General features: G+C 40.9%; 1 protein-coding gene across 2 annotated transcripts in view; it reads left to right on the top strand.

Annotated features, from left to right (window-relative positions):
• Positions 1-22,592, top strand: part of POC1B (POC1 centriolar protein B) — a 110,742-nt gene that overhangs the window by 19,026 nt on the left and 69,124 nt on the right. For both annotated transcript variants that reach the window (XM_024127302.2, XM_028490426.1), the window contains 2 exons: positions 1,930-2,101; positions 5,415-5,594. In XM_024127302.2, coding sequence (XP_023983070.1) covers positions 1,930-2,101; positions 5,415-5,594 — 352 coding nt within the window. The remainder of the gene's footprint in view (positions 1-1,929; positions 2,102-5,414; positions 5,595-22,592) is intronic.

Below are 22,592 nucleotides of genomic sequence, written 5' to 3'. Positions count from 1 at the left end.
CGTGGAGTCCTCCTGCCCAGAGTGCTCTTTCTTCACGTCTTAGCCTGGATCACTCCTCATTTCACTCAGGTCTGCGCTCGAATGTCTCTTCCTTGGAAAGGACCACTAACTGCCCCATATAACATTAAGATTATGGTCAAAAGGTTTAAGCTTCCACTTATAAGTGCTAGGGATGTAATGTACAACATGATTAATATAATTCACACTGCTGTATGTTATATGTGAAAGTTAAGAGAGTAAATCCTAAGAGTTCTCGTCACAAGGGAAAAAAATTTTTTTTCTTTTTCTTTAATGAGAAATATGAAATGATGAATGTTCACTAAACCTATAGTGGTAATCATTTCATGATGTATATCTCAAACCTGGAAGAAAAAAAAGAATAAATAATATATAAAAGTCCTCTGAACGTGTATGAGATTATAATGTAATGAACCATCTCCTGCTCTGTTGTGATTCCCCAAGGGCGAGAGGTTGTGTCTCACTTCCTTTTGTAGCTCTTGTTTGTAGCATAATACCTTAGAACTCAGTCCCCAATATAATGTACATGATAATTCATTGTTTTCCCTATTTTGTCCACATTAGCCCCAGATAATTCAAACCCTGATTTATTTAATAATTTGATGAGTTGTAATGGAATATCAACTTTTTGTACTTTTGAAAAAAGGGGGTAGTATACAGCTTATAAACTCACTTTAACTATTTTACATGGAAACATTGCATAGGCCAAGTCCAATGAATTTTATCTATGGCTAAGGAACTTAGAAGGTTTTCAGTGACTTTATATTTCTCTTCTAACAGTAATACTAATTGTATTTCAAGTTTATAAAGTTGTATTTTTTCTAAACATTCTACAATCTAGACTTAGTGATTCTCATTGACCTGGTTCCTCTCACTGGGGCTATTTTGGGGCTACATGAATATATAAAATTTGGTTTTAGGGCAAGAGTTAGATCTATCTTCCATTTGTTTATTTCTTCATTCCTTGTTTAAGGCATTTATTTCCACTGTTGATTTCATTTGTTTTCCTTTTCTTAAAGCCTTAAGTTAATGTCTGAAACACATGACTCTTTTATTAATTGTAGAATGTCATAACAGAGCAAAAAGTGTGTTTTAAGATTACCTTATCTAGCTATAAAAGACATTACTGGTCAGTTAACAAAACTGGAAAACGGTAGATTAAAGTACTGTCACTGGTAAATTTTCTGAAGTTGATTACAGTGCTATTGGTATGTAAAAGAATATCTTTATTCTTAGAAAAATACACTTAAGTATTTAGGAATAAAGGTGCCATGATGATGAATTTACTTACCCCAAAATCGCTTAGGAAGAAAAAATTGTGTGTGTGTATGTGCGCACGCACATACATGCTTGTGTGCAGAAAAAGAGTGAGCACAGGAGCAAATTATAAACCAAATGGGGCAAAATAGTAACAACAGGTGGATCTGGTAAAGGGTATATTAATGTTCTTTAAACTATTATTATGACTGTTCTGTAACTGTGAAGTTATCTCTGCATAAACAGTTTAAAAAAATCATTCTCCAGCCCTCTCAGGGAAAGCATTCAGTCCTTATGACACAAAGATTAAGTTACTTTCTCAGTCAACCTGAGAGAGACAGAACTGACTCCTAGTCCTGCGTCTATGTTGTATTGTGCTGCCTTCTTCGAGTAAATAGTCATTGAGTTCTAACCAAATACAGGGGCCAATAATCCTGCTCTGTGGCTACATAGGACACACCGAAGCATGCATATTAGTGATGTGGCTTTGGGTTTCTTTTACAAATGTTTTTGCCATTACTTGGTCTGTCTTACCACCTCCAGGCCCCTCTGTTACCTGGATGTCTTGTTCTTAGGTATGCTGCCCATTATAATGAGCCATGCCTACATTTGTGTTTTAACACACAGTGGTTTTGTTCTTCTATTTCTTAATAGCTACTGGGTCTTGGGATACATTTCTCATGCTATGGAGTTTCAAGCCGCAAGCTAGAGCTTTCAGATACGTGGGTCACAAGGACGTTGTAACCAGCGTGCAGTTTTCTCCACTTGGAAACTTACTGGCATCTGCTTCACGAGACAGGACCGTTAGACTCTGGATTCCTGATAAGTAAGAGAAACAAACACCTGTTCTGCTCTGGATTTAGAAATGTGAAAGAGAACTGGAGGCGGGCTGTTCCTTGTGCCCTTCTTGGAATGCCCACAGCCCCGTTACCGGCACATCTTTAGTCTGAGTCACAAACAAGGTGTACTGCCCTTGTCGTAAAGTCAAACTATTTCACACCATTTTTTCCTCATCTTTAACTCATAATTGTGTCTTCTGTTTGAAAACTATTTCAAACTATGGAAATATGCTTAATGTGTCCTAAGGTTTTCTTGGGGTGGGGGGGATGATGGTTAGGAAGGGTGATGGTTATCAATCCCTTTATAAATCTGATGTAAGCTTTAGATCGTCTCCCCAGAGAGATATACATCAGCCTGTCTAACCAAGATTTTACAGTTCATTAACCTACTACCACCCATCGTGGATCCTTGAGGGGACTTTGAATCTCTATTAAAAACCCCGGGGCTAGCTGTTCTTTGATGCATATCATTCATTTGGGCTCCAGAATTTTCTTGTTAAAGAGAATGTCTGACAAATGTATAAACCCCATTGCATTTGTGCACAGTCCTATCCTGTCATAGCAAACCTCTCTATAAGAGGCTTTTTAAATCCTAGCTGATAGCCCATCTATTTTAAGCAATTATTGAGCCTTGATTATTTTAAAAGTTTTAAAACTCTTATTAATTATAAAGAATTTCAAGCATACGTGAAAATAGAATGGGTAACGTGACAACTCCCTCCCCACATAACCCTCCCCCATATCCAGCAGTTATCAGTGTTCTGTCAATCTTGTTTCATCTGTTCCCCCGTCGCCACACACCTTTTTTTTTCTTTTCTGGAATATGTAATTTTAGAACAAATCCCACACATCATATCATTTTCTCCATAAATACTTCGGATAATAAGAAACAAGTGTTTTCCTTCACCCTGCACAACAAACACTAGGCACTCTTATCTCGGTTTCCTGTGTGCTTCCTGTTGAGACCGGATCTGGATCTGGCAGTTGGGTCAGCCTGTAGCCGAGAGAAGCGGCTTTTAGAAAGAATGCAAGCAGGAAAGCCTCCTGCAGTATGGAGTGCAGAATAAAAATCAGGGCAGACTTTGATGATACCAACTGTCTCTTGGCTTCCTGGCCATGGCAGATGCCAAGTCTTTTCTTTGTTTTCTCTAGGCTTTATACTTAAAATCAGGCCATACGGGGCTTCCCTGGTGGCGTAGTGGTTGAGAGTCCGCCTGCCGATGCAGGGGACACGGGTTCGTGCCCCGGTCCGGGAAGATCCCACATGCCGCGGAGCAGCTGGGCCCGTGCGCCATGGCCGCTGAGCCTGCGCGTCCGGAGCCTGTGCTCCGCAACGGGAGAGGCCACAACAGTGAGAGGCCCGCGTACCGCAAAAAAAAAAAAAAAAAAAAATCAGGCCATACTGTACTCCTGACTTCTACTCAAAGAACTTTCCCTTGAAACCTCACTGAACTAGTAGTCCCTGAATGTTCCCTCCTATTTTTTTTAAAATATTGATTTTAATTATTCTTGGTATGTCATATATCAGGTGATGGAGATTTATGACAAAGTCACCTCTGCCTTCTATAGGCCACTGGAAGGGAAAGCCAGGATGGATCTAAGAACCATTAAGTATTGACTCTTCCCAGCAGAATTCAGCAAAATGTACTGAGTTCTTTTTCCATGCCTGACATTGTGCTAGATGCTGGTCTTTTAGAGATAATAAGTCATCTTTCCTGTCCTCAAAAATTACTGCCTAATAGGAGAGAAACAGGACTATTTTAAAACAAAAATTACTGTATAATGTAATAAGCAAAATAGATATAATAGAAAGGGAACAATTAAGCCTGTCTGGGTTGGTCAAGGGGGCTTTGCTGGTAGGGGAATGTAGTCAGGCTAAGAAAGCTGTAAGTACAAAGCCAGAGGTGTGTTTGAAGCAGTGAGACTGTTGTAAGAGTACAAAGGTCAATGCAGTGGCAGGATGTCTCACCAAAGAGCTTGGGCATTGTACTTTTTCTTGGAGAGCAGCCCATGACACGTTTACACTGGGATTTACACGCTTAGAATTATACATTTAGCAAGGCTGTAAGCACAGTATGTAGGTGACTGGAGGGAGATAAAAGATTAGAGCAGGGAGACCAGTTAAGAGGCTTTTGCAGTAATCTAGGTGAAAGATCTTGAGGGTATGTATGTCTACCTTAATGCAAGCATAGCTGGGATGGGAAGAAGAGGAAGGATTCAAAAGATATTTAGGAGGTGATAGCAATCTCACTGTCACATTAAATAGGTTTGCTGACCTATCGGATGTTGGGGAGGAGGGAGAGGAGCTGAGTGTAGCTTCCAGGCTTCTGCAAATTCTGCTGCCTGATCTTCTTCAAACACTTGTGGTGATTTTTCCCATACGGCATCACCTGTATAAATATGACTTTCTGAATGGAAAAATTGCTAAGTCTAAATGTAGTATAAAGTGAAAGTACCTTGGGAACTTGGAAACGCTGACACAAAGTAGCATTTCCCAAATGTCACCATTTAACTCCAGCGCTGTCTACTAGCCTACCCCTAATTATGTCAACATTTTTCCTGCTGCTCCTCCTTAAATGCCACACATTATTTTCTCCATCTTTTTTTCCTATTCTCTTTTTCCCACCCTAGCCAAGAAAAAAAAAGTATCTGAAATTTCAAGGTGTTGAGAACTGAAGGATCAATATGTTATTACCATTTATCTTTTGTTTTGCTTATGAATCTAAGATTGGGTTCAGGGGTGAGCAAGGCCTTAGGTATACCTCAGGATCTCAGTTTGCATTGCTGGTGGGTGAAAGCAGGAAAGTCAGATCACCCAGGGACATTCTGTATAGAGGCAAGTGACATAGGGGACATCTCCTCCTTCCCAAGCCAGACTGCCAGTCCACACAATTTCCATGTGAGCCCAGTTTGAAAACCCTACCTTAGAGCTCTTCACTTAATGAATCGTAGGTTTTCTAGGTTGCAGTTTATTTAAACTGTATGTTGCTCTCTCTAGAGGAACAACAGGAACTTAAAATGCATGGTAGAGATTTGCTCAAAATATTATTCCATAGCTTCCAATTAAAGCAAAGTCAGCAAATGCATTTCAGGCTGGGGACCGCTAGGTTCTCACTTGTTTAGTGTCAGCTGTGACTTTAAGTAACAAAACCAGCTTGGAACAGTGTCGATGAAGAGTACAGTACAACACAGCCTTTTCACACTTCTGTCAGTTTGTACAACAAACTATTTTATATGTTTCAAAGTCTGTATACTGATAATTAAATCAAATGTTATAAATATTAAACTGTTTGTCTCCAGGAGAGGGAAATCCTCTGAATTTAAAGCTCACACGGCTCCAGTTAGAAGTGTGGACTTTTCAGCCGATGGCCGGTTTCTTGCTACAGCTTCTGAAGACAAATCTATCAAAGTATGGAACATGTATCGCCAGCGCTTCTTATATTCTTTGTACCGACACACACACTGGGTTCGCTGTGCCAAGTAAGTGCAAAGTTTCACGGTAAGGTTTCCGCAATTTTTTTTCCTGCTATAGTCCATGTTTTACCCCCCCCAACTCCCAGAAAAGGAGACTGAGGGCAAATTCATTCATTCATTCATTCATTTGTTCATTCATTCAGCAAATATTTATTGTGTGCTTGCTATGTGCCAGGAACAATAGTAAACAAAACGGTCAAAAACCGCTGCTCTCATGAAGTTTATATTCTGGGGAGGGGAGACAGACAGTAAACAAATGGGAAACTGGATATGGTAGGTCAGATGATGGTAAGTGCTACGGAGAGAAACAGAGCTAGATGGGAAGGGGGGCTGCCAGTTTAAACAGGGTGTTCAGCGACCGCTCCCAGAGAGGGTGGCCTTTGAGCAGAGGGAGGGCAGGGAGTGAGGGTTGAAGATGTTTGGGAAAGGAAAGTCCACGTGGAGGAAGCAGGAGTGAAGGCCCTCAGGCGGGAGCTGGGTGGCTGTGTGAGGACAAGAAGGCAGGGGTGGCCAAGAGTGCGGGGAAGCCGGGGAACAGCCCTGACGGGCACGCTGAGTAGATGCGCCATTGGAGCATGTTCATCTCTCTGACTTACGGTTTAATGGGACCTCTCTGACCACTGTGTGGAGAGTAGACTGTCAGAAGTCAGGGCAGAGCCCGGAGGTGCAGGCTGTTGCAGTGGTTCTCATCCCAGTTTGGTCCAGGGTAGTGGCCATGGAGATTTTGAGAAGCGGTTGGATTTTAGATAAACTATACAGTTGACCCTTGAACAACACAGGTTTGAGCTGCAGGGGTCCACTTATACATGCATTTTTTTCAATAGTGTTAATAAATACTAGTATACTTCACAAACCGAGGTTGGTTGAATCCACAGATGTGGAACCGTGAATATGGAGGAACCTTGGATTCCAAGGGCAAACTAAGTCACACATGGATTTTTGACTGTGGAGCGTTGGTGTCCCTGACCCCCATGTTGCTCAAGGGTCAACTGTAGTTTGAAGTTACAACCAAAAGTACTTGCTGTCATGTTGGATGTGACGAGAAAGAGAGAAACCAAGAATGACTCCATAATCTTTGGCAACAGTCTGTTGGGACAAGTGCTATTGTGTTATTAAGGTCTGCTAATAGCTGCGGAGCCCTCTGTGCCTGAGACACAGTGCCACGGTACTTAAAATATGTATCTCCTTTCCCCATCGGAACTGGCCAGGGCGGGAAGGGCTGTTGTTCTAAATTCCCCATTTTACAGATGAGGAAACTAAGTTTCAGAGTTAGAGTTAGAGCTCATGTAGCTGATTGTGACAGAAGCCCATTCTTTTTCACTTCTCAAGGTGGTTTTGTTGGCTGTTTGATAACCTTGGAATTGGAAGGAGAGACCAGAACGAGGGACTCAATGCTGTCAGCTCTCTCTAGGCCTCTCTACATGCCAGCTTTACTCTCTGAGAAACGCTAAGCTTTGAGAGGAAACTCTTAAGCTTTGAGAGGAAAAGCTTCTCCCAGCTCCAGTTAGAAAAGTACCCGGGGGTGACTCTGGCCCAGCTAGGACGCTGTACCCATCCCTTCACCGGGCAGTGAGACACTGTGATTGTTCAAATTTATCCAGGCATCCAACTGAGACAAGCTGCCCTGGCTGGGGAGGAGGGGTCATACCAACCATGTTTTCTGGTGATGCAGAGAGAGGAGAGTTCTCACAAGAAGGGGGCTGGTACAGAGGTAATCAGTGGGGGAAACTGTGAACCCTGTGGTCACCTGGATTTGTGCCCACCGTATGACATAACATGCCAGGTGTCCCCAGCTAGGACGTGGTGGAGTGAGCATATGAGCCCAGCTCTCTCTGTCTTGCCTTACAGTCCAAACTCTTAACCCTTGTTATGCTCTCTGGGGGGCATTATTGCCCAGGAGGTGTTGATTATAATTTATGGTAATGAGTCTAAGCAGACTAAAAAAGGATAGAAGATCATACTTTTAGTCAATAGTTTGTTGTTGTTTTTTTTCCTTCTGAAGGGCTTAGCTACTTTTGGCTCTGGCCGTCTTAGTATTATTTTCTATATATGCCATATAGCTGTGTGGTTACAAATATATAGATTCAAATCCCAGCCCCACCACTTACTAGCTATGTGACCTTTGGGGAAATTATCTGATTTCTCATGCCTCAGTTTTCTTATCTGTAAAATTAGGGTGATAATAGTAACCTGCCACCTAGGTTGTCATGGTATTTAGATGAGAAAATTTAAAAGCCCACATACTAATCAGTAGATAAATCTTAGCCATCATCCCCGTCACCATCATTGGACATCTCATTCTTATTTAATTTTTACATGTATTATGTAACTTGACTTGATAATTTTTCCCCACCTAAGGAGGTGGCACGATTTGTATTTATTTATGAAATGATCTTGCAAATAAGAGGAGGCAGAGATCTATTATCTAGTGGTTGGGGCCTGGAGAGCAGAGGTATAGGTGGCAGGGCCGGGTACTAGGAAGGGTCATTTAGCTCCCATTGTGTGCCAACTCTGGATATGTTCGACAAAGAGACTGATTTCTGTTACTTTCATCAGGGAGCTCAACATAAGCAAAAGCACTGAATATTGATTTAACTAATCAAGACAGAATGTGTCCTCTATATTCTGACTAATAATAAGAGCTGTTATTTATCCACTGTGACCTATGTATCTCTGTTTCCTTTCATAAAGAATTTAAAGTGGTTTATAATAACTGACATACCTACGTATACATCAGTCACTGGAGGGAATGGAGAGACAGTTCTATCTAGAACCACGTAACCTGGGTTAGTGCAGTTTTGGCATGAGGTGTAGCCTGAGTTTCCTGCAGCCCAGGTATTCATGGACTGATGGAGGGTGACATATTTTCATTTTCTAATAACAAGAAGGAATCCTATCAAGTTGTTCAGATAAGAGAAAATTTTTCCTGGAGTAGATTCTAGGAAGTACTTTATTCCTTGCCCTTGTATTGAATTATCTATGTATAATATAAACGTTAAAAAGAAAAAAAGGTAATGCTAATGTTAGAGAACTTATGAAAGGTTGAAAGATCGCCAATAATGTGAAATTTTCGTCCTCAAAACATTCCTTTAATAAGCATAGCCCCCGATACGAGCCACACACCTGTGCGGGGTGTTAAGTATGAAGAGATGAAAGACACCATCTTAGCCTCAAGGAGCTTTTATAATTCAAGGGAAAAAAAAAAGATATAAATAATTATAAAAGGGTGTGTCCTATGGGAAAATGATATACATGATGAGGGAGTGTGCGAGTGGAGCACTGAACTAGGCTTGTGTGAGGAAAAGTCAGAAGAGACATTGTGAGCCCCTAACTGAGCCGGGGGCGGGGTGGGGGGGGAGGAGAGGAGGGAGTGGCAAGTCATCAGACGGGAAGCGGGTGGCAGACCTTCCAGAGGGAATCAGTGGGGGTGAGCACCGTGGCTGAGAGAGTGTGGTGCTCTGTCAACTCTTCACCTATGGCCATGCTCAGGAAATAAGGTGGGGTGAGGTGTAGGAGGAGACGGGAAGGCTCGGGGTCCTGGATGATGTGAAAAGACTTTGGACTTCATCCTATGGGTGGTACGGAGACACCAGAGAGCTTGGAATCTGGAAGAAGCATGAGCTGAGCTCTTCTTTATTGACTGGTCTATTCTACTGGCATGACTTTGCGTTTAGAGGGTTGGCATGAGATAGTCCAAGATTCATATGCCCACATGTAGCACCTTGTTACCCTTGGGCATGTTTCAGCTCACGGCTCTCTGCCTCTGTGGAAAGTGAGGGTGATGAGGCTCCTCAAAGTGGACTGTTGCGAGGATGAGAAATATAAGTTTACAGCGTCTGGGACTGAGTGATGCCGCAGGACTGCCGTGCCTCCAGCTGAGCACCATCAGCTAGGGTGAAACTCGGGAAGTGGCGGGAGCCTTTGAAAAATGTTGATTTTCCTTAAATCAAGAGAAGAAAGCCATGGTGGAACTTTGCACTTTGCCTAGCGTCATTCCCCGTTTTCTGGTAGTAGTGCCCACATTTTCCCTGAGGAACCAGCCCTCCCCGACGGTCCCTCTATGTGCTGTGGTGGCCCTATCTCCGGTCCAGCAGGAGGCTCAGCTCAGGTTTGCCATTCGGGACAGAGCATCCCCCTTCCTGCAGGACAGAGTGAGCCTTGTTAGAACTGTAGGCCTTTGTTGTGGGATTGCTATCTTGAGGCTTATTTAAACCTGAACTGCTGAGGGACACGGTGCACAAAATACTGACCTAAGAATGATGCTGGTTCTTTCAGAGGAGAGCGGAGCTGTGAGAGGAAGACAGAAATTGTTGTCTGATTACATGGTGTGGTTTCTGGGTACAGCCATGCCTGGAATTATTAGTGGGGGTGGGGAGGGGCCAGAGAGGGAGACAGAGACATGAGCCTTAAAATATTTCTCTTCACTCTTGTTTTAAAGGGCACTTTCCATAGGAAGTGATAGTAAAGCAGAGTTTTGGAAAAGTGGGATTGATCCTTGCATCCAGTCATGTGCACTCGTGATTCCTGTTGTATCTCCATCCCCAACACAGCCTTAGTTTTCAGCATCATTATCCCTTGTGGAGACTTTTGCAATAAACTCCTGAATGTTTTCCATGACTACCAATGGGCATTTATTCCCTCCTTCCCCTACTGCCTCCAAAGAGGCTTTTGTGAAATGCAAATCTGACTGTGCTCTTCCTCAGGTTAAAACCACTCGGTGATGCTGTCCAGGCACACTTGTCCTGCCATATCTGCTCTGCCTTCCTGTTACAAGCTCGCCTTTCTTTCCTTTTCACCATTCACCTTATTGCAGCTACACAAGGTTCCCCAAGTGTGCGATGCTCTGTTACGTTCTGTGCCCCTTCACGTGTTGCCTACCATACCTGGAAGGCCCCCAATTCCACCCTCCCTTCACCAGCCTGCTTTGCATCTCTTCCTCTAAGAAGTGTTCCCAGCTCTCCCAGGTGGAGCCTGTTATGATTCCTTTATGCCACCACATTACCCTGTTAATGAGGTCTGTTTGCCAGTTGAGGCCTCACTTCCCTATTAGACTTTGAATTACAAGTATTTTATTCATTGTGTATTCTCATGCCAGGGACTATTCTAAATTCTGTAAATACCGCAGAAAGTAGAACAGACAAAATTCCTACTGTCATGGAACTCCTTCTATCGAAAGGAGACAGACAATAACCAAATATACTAGTGATATGTGCTCTGCAGAAAAGTGCTGTAGGGTAACAGGACAGAGAGTGACAGGATGGGAGGTGCTCTTCTACATATGGTGGCCAGGGAAGGCAGCTCTATAAAGGTGACATTGACTGAAGTGGGGGAACTAATAAGGTGGGTATCGGGGGACAGTGTTCAATTTAGAGTCAGATACAGTGTGAGAGACACTGCAGAGTGTTAGTTATAGGGGGAGGAAGGCTCAGAGGAGTTGTGTAAAAATGTGGGTTGAATGAATCCATGAAAGGTTGACCGCTAATGTGCAGGTGGCTTTGGGTGGGAGTTTTCATGGGCTTCTTCAGGAAGAGTCATTTTTGTGGATTTTTTTATACCAAATTCGGGAGTACTATACATGCATGTTATGCATGAGGAATATTTATGTGGCTTCACTACTTTTTCGTTTTGTTTTATTTTTGATCAGATTGATAATTTTTATACTCTGCACACCTGGTCTTAATGGAATGCCTTTATTTTGCTGGTACCTTGTGGATCTGAGGGATTGATTTTTCAATCAGTTGTTTTCTTACTGTTTGGAGTGAGTGATTCCTGTGGAATTCTGCAGAGGCCCTCTCTGGAGGAATGTTCTTTGATAACAAATTTGGCTAAATTTAATGAATAAAGATTTCCTCTTTTGGCCGGCTTTCCATAGATTTGCTCGACAGCATGAGTTCTTTCTCACACATTTATTACCATCTTTTTTCTTGACTCCTCTTAGTGCAGATGGAGTCCAAGAGAGTTGGGAGGGCCTAACTGACCACTCAGGCCCGGCCTCTCAGTGCTTGTGCAGCTTCCTGTGAGAGCTTTGCCTTGACGGGGTCGTTCTAGTCTAGGACTTTCTTCTAAATGTCTGAAGGATCAGAAGTTCTGTTTTGGCCCGAGGTGAGAAGGCTCAGGGGGGGAACTAGGTCAGGCTTAATAAATGTAGGAGAGTCTGAAACAGAAGCCAAATTTACAATTTATTTACAGTGACAACGCTCACCTTCAGAGGGGCTAGGGCATTTGCATGCCTCACTCAGGGCCTTCTTCCTCTGTCAACACAGTCAGAATAAGGGCTCAGTGGGCCCCGGAACTAAGGCAAGAAAGTTTGTTGAAAAAAATCTTGATGGATAGTTTTTTCAGGTTAGGGTAGTGAGATGGGCTTATCTCCTCCACATATACATACCTGCCAAGGAAACTGCACCATCAGTTCTGCTGGTCAGGTACTCTCTTCCCTGGGCCAGGCTGGAGACACCCTGACAGATGATTGCTCTTGCCTCGGGCGGTTCCTGGGCGCCTCCTCTCTGTTGACGTAATATCTTTTGGGTGGTGCAGTAGAGCTGATTGGTTTCACTAGCATGTGATCCTGCAAACATGACACAACTCCTCTGGGCCTTAGTCTGCTCCCTTATAAAATGGATACAAAGGGGTTCCTTCCTCAGAGAGTCATCCTGAAAACTGAACAAGTTAATGAATGTAAATAATGTCAGCTATTAACTACCCTCACATTCCATCCAGCCTTTTCTCCTTGGAATTCTACTGGAGTCACCTTTAGGTTGTGTTCCAAAGTCATTTCACACATTTGCACAGTGTTTGGGGTTGCTGCTATGGGTAACTACTATTAACCTTTGAATGCATTTTATGTACTTAACTATAGAGGGTAACTTTTATTTTTAAGTGCTTGTGTCTGAAAATCTCTGCCTTTTAATTGGAGTGCTTAGTCCACTTAAATTTATGTAACTAGTCCTATGATTAGATTTATTTTAACACTACCATCTTGCTCTTTGCTTTCTATTTGTCTCATTTGTTTATTTCATTTTACTCCTTTTCTTTTGGATCAATCAAGTATTTCTTAGTATCCCGTTTTATCTCCTCTATTGTCTTTTTATTTATTTATTTATTTAAAATATTTATTTGGCTGCCTGGGGTCCTAGTTGTGGCAGGTGGCCTGCTTATTTGCCGCTCGTGGGCTTCTTAGTTGTGGCATGCATGTGGGCTCTAGTTCCCTCACCAAGGACCGAACCTGGGCCCCTTGCATTGGGAGCATGGAGTCTTAGCCACTGTGCCACCAGGGAAGTCCCTCTATTGTCTTTTTAGCTTTACTTTTGGTCTTATATTTTTGTTTAGTGGTAACCTTAGCATATCATAGTCTAGAATTAATTTTATGCCGTTCTATATATAATGTTAGAACTTATAAAAGTTCTAGTGTTAGAACTTAAAAAAATACATCTCCATTCACCCATCTCTTGACAGTTTTACTTCTACATATCATATATACCCATAATACATTAAGCAACCATTTTCATCTAAAGAAACAAAAAAAGCTTTTATATTTACCTTTTCCTGCACTCTTTTCCTTTGTGTAGATCCAAGTTTCCATCTAATATCATTTCCCTTCACCCTAAAAAAACCTCATTTACTGTTTCTTGTATCCCAGGACTCCTGGTGATGAATTCTCTCAGCTTTTTGTTTTTCCTTTTTAAAGGATATTTTTGCTGAGATGTAGAATTTTATTTCAGTGGATAATTTTTCTTTCAGCACTTTAAAGATATCATTCCATTGTCTTCTGGTTTGCTTTTTTTTTTTTTTTTTTAAGTGAAAGCAGCAGTCATTTTTATCGTTTTTCCCCTGTATGTAATGTGTCTTTTTTTTCTCTGCTGCTCTAAGATTTTTTTTGCTTAATCTTTTGTTTTTAGTGATTTGACCATGATGAACCTGGGTATGGTTTTGTATATTTTTCTTGTGGTTCATTGAACTGCGTGGATCGATCTTTTTTCATCATATTTAGAAAAATTATTCTCTTTTCTTCATATATTATTTCTCTGCCCTAATTTTTTTCTCATCTTTTTCTGGAACTCCAAATTCATGTTTGACCACTTGATATTGTCCCACCATTTATTGAGGCTTTGTTCATTTTCTCAAACTTCTGTTCTCTTTTTGCTTCAGTTTGCATAGTTTCTATTGGCCTGTTTTCAAGTTCAGTGGTATTTTTTTCCCTGCACTGTCCAATCTATTGTAAGCTTATCCATTTCTCTGATGAGATTTTCCATTTGTTTGCTCATTATGCCCATCTTTTCTTTTAAATCCTTGAACATATTTATAATAACAATTTTAAAGTCCTTGTCTGTTAATTCTAACATTTATGTCATATCTTGATCAAAATTTTTTGCTTCTTTGTATTTTTTAAGTTTTTTGTTGTATGCACAAGCATTGCTCAATGTTTGAGAGTATGAGTTACTCTATCATCTTCTAAAAAGTGTTCAGTTTTGTTTTGGTAAACAATTAGCTTTCTGCTGGCCTGGCTAGACTGTGTTGGATTTAGACTTTTTAGGGTGGATCCAGAGTGGCCTTTACTCTTGGGCTATAGTACTAGTGGACTTTCTAGGGCCTCAGCTGAATGCCTGGAGTGTTCAGCCAAATCGGTTCAGAACTTGAACATCTCTCAGTACTGTGTAACCTCAGGAATCTTTGTTTGGCTCATAGTCTCCGTTGTTCTCTGCCAAGTCTTCTTGTCCTGTGCATTATCAGGTTTGTATTTGACCAAAGACTCAGTGAGACTCCTAGGCAGATTTTGGGGGATTTCTGCTCTTCACAGGTCCTCTCACCTACCCTGCCCTCAAAATTCCAGCCCTTTAGCAGTTCTGAATTCTAATTGCTATTTCCTCTGCCCAGTGAGACTGCAGCTGTTTCCTTGGACTCTGCGTCCTTATGCCATGCCTGAAAATGCTCCTGGGTAGAAATCTGGGATGGATTTTATGTTTATCTCATTTGTTTTCTATCTCTCAAGATTCACAGCCCTGTGCTGTCTCTTGTCCGGTGCCTAAAAACAATTGCTTCATGTATTTTGCTGAGTTGTATGATTGTTTATGGTAGGGAAGTAAGTCTGATAATCATTACTGCTCCTATCCAGAACGTGAAGTTTTGCCGAAGGAATTTAGTGGAAACTGCCAAGCCAGTTTCAAAGTTTGTACAGATGAGTTAAATGTGTGAGAATAGCCAAGAAAAAAATGACCAGAAAAAATTGGAAGAAATTTGTTTAACCAGCTCTCAGAACACAGTATAAAGCTATAGAAATTAAAGTGTGGTGATCATGGTACCACGTTAGGAAAATAGGTTATAGAAAGCTCAGATGCAGATCCATATATGTTTTCTGATAAAGATGGCATTTCCAATCAGTGGGGAAATGGATGAATAATTATTTAAAATGTTAAGATAATATTAAAGAGTTATTAAGCTCTGTTTACAATAGCCAGGACATGGAAGCAACCTAAGTGTCCATTGACAGATGAATGGATAAAGAAGATGTGGCACATATATACAATGGAATATTACTCAGCCATAAAAAGAAACGAAATTGAGTTATTTGTAGTGAGGTGGATGGACCAAGAGTCTGTCATACAGAGTGAAGTAAGTCAGAAAAAGAAAAACAAATACTGTATGCTAACACATATATATGGAATCTAAAGAAAAATAGTTCTCAAGAACCTAGGGGCAGGACAGGAATAAAGATGCAGACGTAGAGAATGGACTTGAGGACACGGGGAGGGGGAAGGGGAAGCTGGGATGAAGTGAGAGTGGCATGGACATATATACACTACCAGATGTAAAACAGGTAGCTAATGGGAAGCAGCTGCATAGCACAGGAAGATCATCTCGGTGCTTTGTGACCACCTAGAGGGCTGGAATAGGGAGGGTGGGAGGGAGACGCAGGAGGGAGGGGATATGGGGATATAGGTATATGTATAGCTGATTCACTTTGTTATAAAGCAGAAACTAACACAACAATGTAAAGCAATTATACTTCAATAAAGATGTTAAAAAAGAGATAATATTAAATAGTTATTTAATATATTAAAATAGTTGTTTTAGATGTAGTTAAGATAATTATGTTTCTATTTGGAAAAATTTAAAGTCGGATCTATATTGCATACCACACATTTACAAAAATTGTAGATGAATTAAACAACTAAACATTAAAAATAGTCTAAGAGATACTGCTTTTCCTTCCAATGCATGAACAGCATATTTAAATGAATGTAGAGGGTCAACAGAGCAATTATTTCTCCCTTAAGTATTTGAATTTTAAATGTGCCATGGACTTAAGTAATTAAAACTCTGTGTCTCTCTCTGGGCCCAGTACTTATTATGAGTTTGTCCCTGGAGTCCAGACCTACTCCATGTGGCACAGAGATGGTGCCCATTAGTGTAAGAAGAGATGAGTAGCTATGTTTTCTGGACTAACTATCGTTTATGATCATATATCTTTTTTTTTTTTTTGCGGTACACGGGCTCCTCACTGTTGTGGACTCTCCCGTTGTGGAGCACAGGCTCCGGACGCGCAGGCCCAGCGGCCGTGGCTCACGGGCCCAGCCGCTCCGCGGCACGTGGGATCCTCCCGGACCAGGGCACGAACCCGTGTCCCCTGCATCGGCAGGCGGACTCTCAACCACTGCGCCACCAGGGAAGCCCTATGATCATACATCTTGATTCACAGAAATATTTCATATTTTTAAGATATGTCATCTATTGGGAGGTATATTCATGCTTTAAAAATATAAATTACTCTAGTCTTTTTAGAAATCCATTTGCAAAATATATCAGGAGTCTTTGTTGCAGTGAGTCCACAAGTGTAAATCTATCCTAAATAAATACTCTTTTGTATTTAAAGGAAAAACCTTTGTATTTAAAGATATTGCTTTCAGTGTAATTTATAATGATGAGAAACTGGAAATAACCAACTTTTCCAAATAAAGAAAGCTGGTTAAAAAAATTTAGATTATTATTTAGCCATTAAAAGGAGGATATATATGTAAGTAGTGACATAAAATCATGTTTATGTGTGGGGTAAGAAGGGCAAAATTCAGAACTCATGATTACAATATGAAAGATCTGTACATGAACAAAAGATAAAGTACCTACATACATAAAATATTACATGATTTTGTTTAGGTGCTGGCACTGTGGACTTTTTTTACTTACTATATTTCCCAGTTTTTTTAAACAAGCAATTTGTCTTTAACGAGTAATGAAGAAAACATGTATCATTTGAAATATCTACATATGCGGGTTGAGAAATATTTATTTTTAGTGGCAGGTAAATTTTTCTAAAAGTTCAAATTGTTATAGTCCTGTATTTTAAAAAATAATGTGTGTTGTGGGATAACTTATGTTTCGTTAGGTGTCCTCAGGCAAAAAAAAAGGCTGATGAACGACTTTTCCAACTTTGTTTTTCTAGCATGAATTTTAGGGTGAAAATCTGACCTTAGTTTTCAGTGTTTGGTAGTGTTACAAGTGATCTTTGATGATCTGAATTGCAAAGATTTTTCTTTATTGCAGTAAACTATATATAATATAAAATTTACCATTTAACCACTTTCAAGTATACAGTTCAATGGCATTAAGTACGTTTATGTTGTGCAAATAATTGCAAAGATTTTAAACATCAGCGTTCATTGGCTGATGAAAATCCCCTTGAAAAGTTTTTTAATGCCCTACATATTTACTGAGGACCTACTCAGTACCATATACTGTGCCTGGGGATACAGCGGTGAGTGAATAAGACAGATGTTGTTTCTCTCTTCTTGGAGTCTACATTCTCTTAGGGAAGCAAACAGAATGATTGGTTGTAAGTGTGACTGTGAGCTACTCTAAGATGCATCCTGGAGAGCAGACCTACTGGGGGGAGGAGTTCAGGAAAGCTTTTCCTGAGGAAGTGACCCTGAGCAGAGACTTGAAGGATGAGTAAAATCCTCTTAGATATTTAAAACTAGATAAAGAGGGCTTCCCTGGTGGCGCAGTAGTTAAGAATCTGCCTGCCAATGCAGGGGACACGGGTTCAAGCTCTGGTCCCAGAAGATCCCACATGCCGTGGAGCAGCTAAGCTCATGTGCCACAACTACTGAACCCGTGCTCTAGAGTCTGTGAGCCACAACTACTGAGCCCACATGCTGCAACTACTGGAGCCCACGCTCCGCAACAAGAGAAGCCGCCACAATGAGAAGGCCACGCACTGCAATGAAGAGTAGCCCCTGCTCGCCACAACTAGAGAAAGCCCGCGCGCAGCAACGAAGACCCAATGCAGCCAAAAATAAGTAAATAAAATAAATTAAAAAAAAAAAAAAACTAGATAAAGAGTAGGGAGCGGTGTTTGAAGCAAAGGGAACAGCATGTGAGGGAACACCTGAGGCAAGAGAAAGATTTGAGAGAAGAGGGGTGTGGTGCCAGGAAGAGTAAGGTGATGGAGATGAAGAGACAGGAGGGCAGATCCTGGAGGACCCAGGAAGCAGTGGTAAGGGTGTCACTTTTTCCCAAGGGAAATGTGAAACCACCGAAAGGTTTTAATCAGAAAAACTTTATTTAAGATTTAAAGATCACTTTTATTGATTGTGGAGAATGGAATGTCAGCAGGGCCTGTTATGGTTGGAAGAGAAAGGGCCTGATAATGGATTGGAATGTGGCAGCAAGTGGAGGAGAAAGGAATCAAGCTTGACTCCTAGGTTTCTGTCTTGAGAAACCATTTACTGAGAAAAGGAACGCTGGGGGAGCAGTTCGGGGAGGAAGATAATGAGTTCAGATTTGGACAAGTTCAGAGTCAGAGGTGCCTGCAGGATATCCAAGAGGAAACGCTTAGTAGGCAGTTGTACTTATGGGTGGAAATCCCGGGAGAGGAGTCTGGGCATGTAAATGGTAAATGACCCAGCAATAATTAGCATGTTTCATGGCATACTTAAATCTTCTTATGTCTCTTTCATCTGCTTTTTGTCTCTCAGCAGTTACAGGAATGAATCCTGTTACTGCGATCAACAGACGGTTTCTCCTCTGATGCTGACCAACACTTAAAAAGCATAACCGTTTTGCTTATTGCCTTGAACTCCGCCTTCACTATGTAAACCCAAAATCCCGTCAAAGCAAACTCTGAGACTGCCAATTTTTTTTTTTAAGAGTCTATGAAAGTTTTAGGCCTGAATGCAATCCAGAATTTCTCATTATCCAAATAGAAAATGGTGGCCAGGGTGGTTATGAGTTTCACAAGGTTACATAGCTGGGCAGTTGCAAAATTGGCTTTAGAATTCAGGACTCTGTACTGACTGGGCAGTCTTATTTTCACTGCTTTTTATTGCTTTCCCCTCCTATTGAATAGCTGCTGGCTTCAGAGTACCACTTAACTAATTATTTGTTTCTTAAGGGACATGGAACAGTGCCTACTCTGGTCTCAGAGCCCTGAGGGCCAGAAAGGTAGTGGGGTTTTTTTTTTTGGTTTTTTTTTTTTTGAGAATATTTTTCTTTCTGTATTTCCTTCATTCTTTCCTTCTCTCCCACTATTCCCTTTCTATCTTCCCTTATTTTTAATTTATTTTTTTTACCCTGTCCCCCCTTCCCCCCACCAGAGGTGGAGCTGGTGAGTGTGGCTAACATTGGACGCTAAATAGATATCCTTCAGGCCCTGGAGTCCAGGTTGGTCCTCAGGAACGATATCTAGTTCCTAAATGTGGCGTATCTAACTCCCAAATTAGTCTTCTGTGCCCTCCTCCTGTTTGGAGGGTTGACGGTTTGAGTCACAAGCTCTCATCTCAGAAGGCTTAGCCCTTCCTCCATGCAGCTGAGTGTCTGGCAGGGATGGGCCTGTGTGCCCTTGTTCCTCCCCCACCAGCTTTATTAAGATATAATTGACATATAACCGTGTATAAGCGTAAGATGTACAATGTGGTGATTTGATACATGCATGTATATATTGTGTTTTTATAGACTATTTAGTCTAATGATAAGAAATAGCCAAATGAAAATTTTCATTTCCTATGAAAGCACTTTAAAACTTCTCAGGGTTCATGGATGTGTTTGGCTCACTTACGAACGAATAGCTCAGTGACTGTGCTTATGGACATATAATTTTATATATAGTTTCAGGAACTCCATAGATTCAAAGTTAAAGAACTCGTGTTACATAACTTGGGCTACTCTCAAGGACATATGAACCAGTTTTTCTAGAAAAAAGTTCAAGAATTTCCTCATTTTCTCCAGAGTACCAGTACATTTTAAAGGCTTGAATAGGAAGTAGTTAACTTCGCAGATGCCTTACAGACAGTTCACGTCTGCTGATCCATTAGTCACTGTTGACTAATGTGACATCCATCTTCTTGACACACTTGATGGAAGTTTTAAAAGGTGGTTAGGTGGTACTGAATTAGAGTGTTAGAAATTTTTTTAATGTCTTGATAGAAATTTTATATCCTCTTAACATTCTTCAAATTAATAACCCCATCAGATGTTGTTTGAGCCCTGACAAAAAAAGGACTATCCTTTCCTGATCAAAGTCAGGGCAAAGAGAAGCCTGTTTTATTGGCACGAACCTATTTCTGATGTATCTAATTAAAAATAAAAGGGAGGGGCTTCCCTGGTGGCGCAGTGGTTGAGAATCCGCCTGCTGATGCAGGCGACACGGGTTCATGCCCCGGCCCGGGAAGATCCCACATGCCGCGGAGCGGCTGGGCCCATGAGCCACGGTTACTGAGCCTGTGCGTCTGGAGCCTGTGCTCCGCAACGGGAGAGGCCACAACAGTGAGAGGCCCGCATATATATATATATATATATATATATATATATATATAAATAAATAAGTAAATAAATAAAAAAATAAAATGGAGGAGAAGATACAAACCGCCATCCTCACTTTCAATCCCTCCAAAGGCAAAAAGAGCCGACAGAGAGTTTATGCGGGCATTATACACAGTGTCCAGAGCAAGTGAGAGGCCCTAACCCTGAGCCCCGCTTTGGTCGTGCAGAGGTGGGAGGTAGAAACGCCCCCCTCAGGCACCGCCTTCTTTCATCCCAGTCGGCTTCTCCACTCCCCACTTATCTGAGGTTCACATTCCCTTCATTTCTCTAGTGCTGGGGAAATTTCTCCCAGGCTATGACCCCTCCTGCTCAGGATGAATTTCTGGCTCGTCAAGATACCTTCTTTTCCTTAATTCACAAGTTTCTTTAAAATCCTGTTTCTTCTGTGGAGCTTCTGGTAACAAATTGGCACCTTTTTGTTACCAACTCTGTTCTTACCATTATCTAAAATTATATTATTTGTGTGCCCTCCCTCCTTCCTAGTATGAAAGCCTCATGAGAGTAGGGGTCTTAGCAGTCTCCTTCACTGTGGTATTCCTATTACCTAGGCCAGTGACCAGTGCCTGGTTCTGGCAGGTGCTCAGTAAATATTCGAATGAGCCAGTGAATGACTATCTTCCCCATAAACTCCTCAAGGACACTGATCGGGTATGGCAGCAGACACACAGATTTTTATTAAAGGATTGTCTAGTGGTTAACCTATCAGGCAAGCCCAGTCATATAGCCTCCTAAGAGAATTGCCTGTGATTTTTCTCCACTTTAGAACTTTCTGTGGTTATACAAGCCACACAGAACTTCCTGTGCTCTACTTTGGCCGGTAAAAGAAACTTTCCTTTCTGTCAGAGACTTAAACAGAGTGGCTGAGAGATTTGGCTCTGGAGCCAGACTGCCTAGTTCACATCTTCCTGGCTGTGTGACTGGCAGTTACTGATCCTTTATGTGCTTTGGTTTATTCATCTGTAAACTGAGGCCGGCAATAGCAATTGTTTTGTAGGGTTATTCTGAGGATTAAATGAGTTGCTACAGGTAAAGTGTTAAGAACCATTCTAGGACACAGATGCTCAGTAAATGTTGACAGGATAATGATGATGATGGTGGTGGTGGTGGTGGTATTTGGCCAATAATATCATAGAATGAGTATATTTGTACTTTGTGTTTAACCTAATCCTTCCATTCTATTACATTTTTTTCATCATTGCTTTCTTAAAATGTCAGAATCAACTCATCTCCTAGAAATATTCTTATCATTTAGAATGCTCACATTAAATAATTTTTTAAAAGAGAGCTTATTAATAAACACAATTTGATTTCTTACATTAGTTGTTTACAATTACTATGCAAAGTTTATTTTCATGGGGATACTGAATAGGTTTTTCTTCCCCAGTGTCTATACAAAATAAGTTACATCTATTTGGAGCATTTCTGTAAAACTGTCTTTCACATTTGAATCTTCCTCACATATTTTCCTAAAGGAAAAGTGTAATAAAATATTATGATAAAATCAAGCTGAACTGCCCAGTGTGGAAGATATTTCCTTGCAAGGTTATTTTCTTGAATTTTTAAAAACTATTTCACATAGAACTTAATTATGCATCTATGTTGCTTTTAAAATATGGTCTTCTCCCCTGCCCCTCCCAGATTGAAAATTTCGGTTAGGAAGAATTATTTGTCGGCCAACCTTAAGAATGGGAGGGGCAGGGGAGAAGACAGTGAGAAAACAAAAAGAAAAACCTTCACTTATAAGCCACATCCTTAGTTAATGACTTTTATAGTAATCTGGGCAGAGAGGGAAACTACAAATAAAATTGAAACATAATCGATCTATGACCTAAATCTTTTTTGGTTTTTGTTATTGCTAAAATATTAATAGCAAAATTACTGTTCATAGTTTCTTTTTTTAAAATTTTTAAATTTAATTTAATTTATTTTTTTTTTTTATACAGCAGGTCTTTATTAGTCATCAGTTTTACACACATCAGTGTATACATGTCAGTCTCAATCGCCCAATTCATCACACCACCACGACCACCCCCCCCCGCAGCTTTCCCCCCTTGGTGTCCATACGTTTGTTCTCTACATCTGTGTCTCAATTTCTGGCCTGCAAACCAGTTCATCTGTACCATTTTTCTAGGTTCCACATATATGCATTAATATACGATATTTGTATTTCTCTTTCTGACTTACTTCACTCTA

Source organism: Physeter macrocephalus, chromosome 6 (genome assembly GCF_002837175.3).
Source record: "Physeter macrocephalus isolate SW-GA chromosome 6, ASM283717v5, whole genome shotgun sequence".
Classification (NCBI taxonomy): Eukaryota; Metazoa; Chordata; class Mammalia; order Artiodactyla; family Physeteridae; genus Physeter; species Physeter macrocephalus.
The sequence above is the reverse complement of the archived record's forward strand: the minus strand, read 5'-3'. Positions and strand labels throughout refer to the sequence as shown.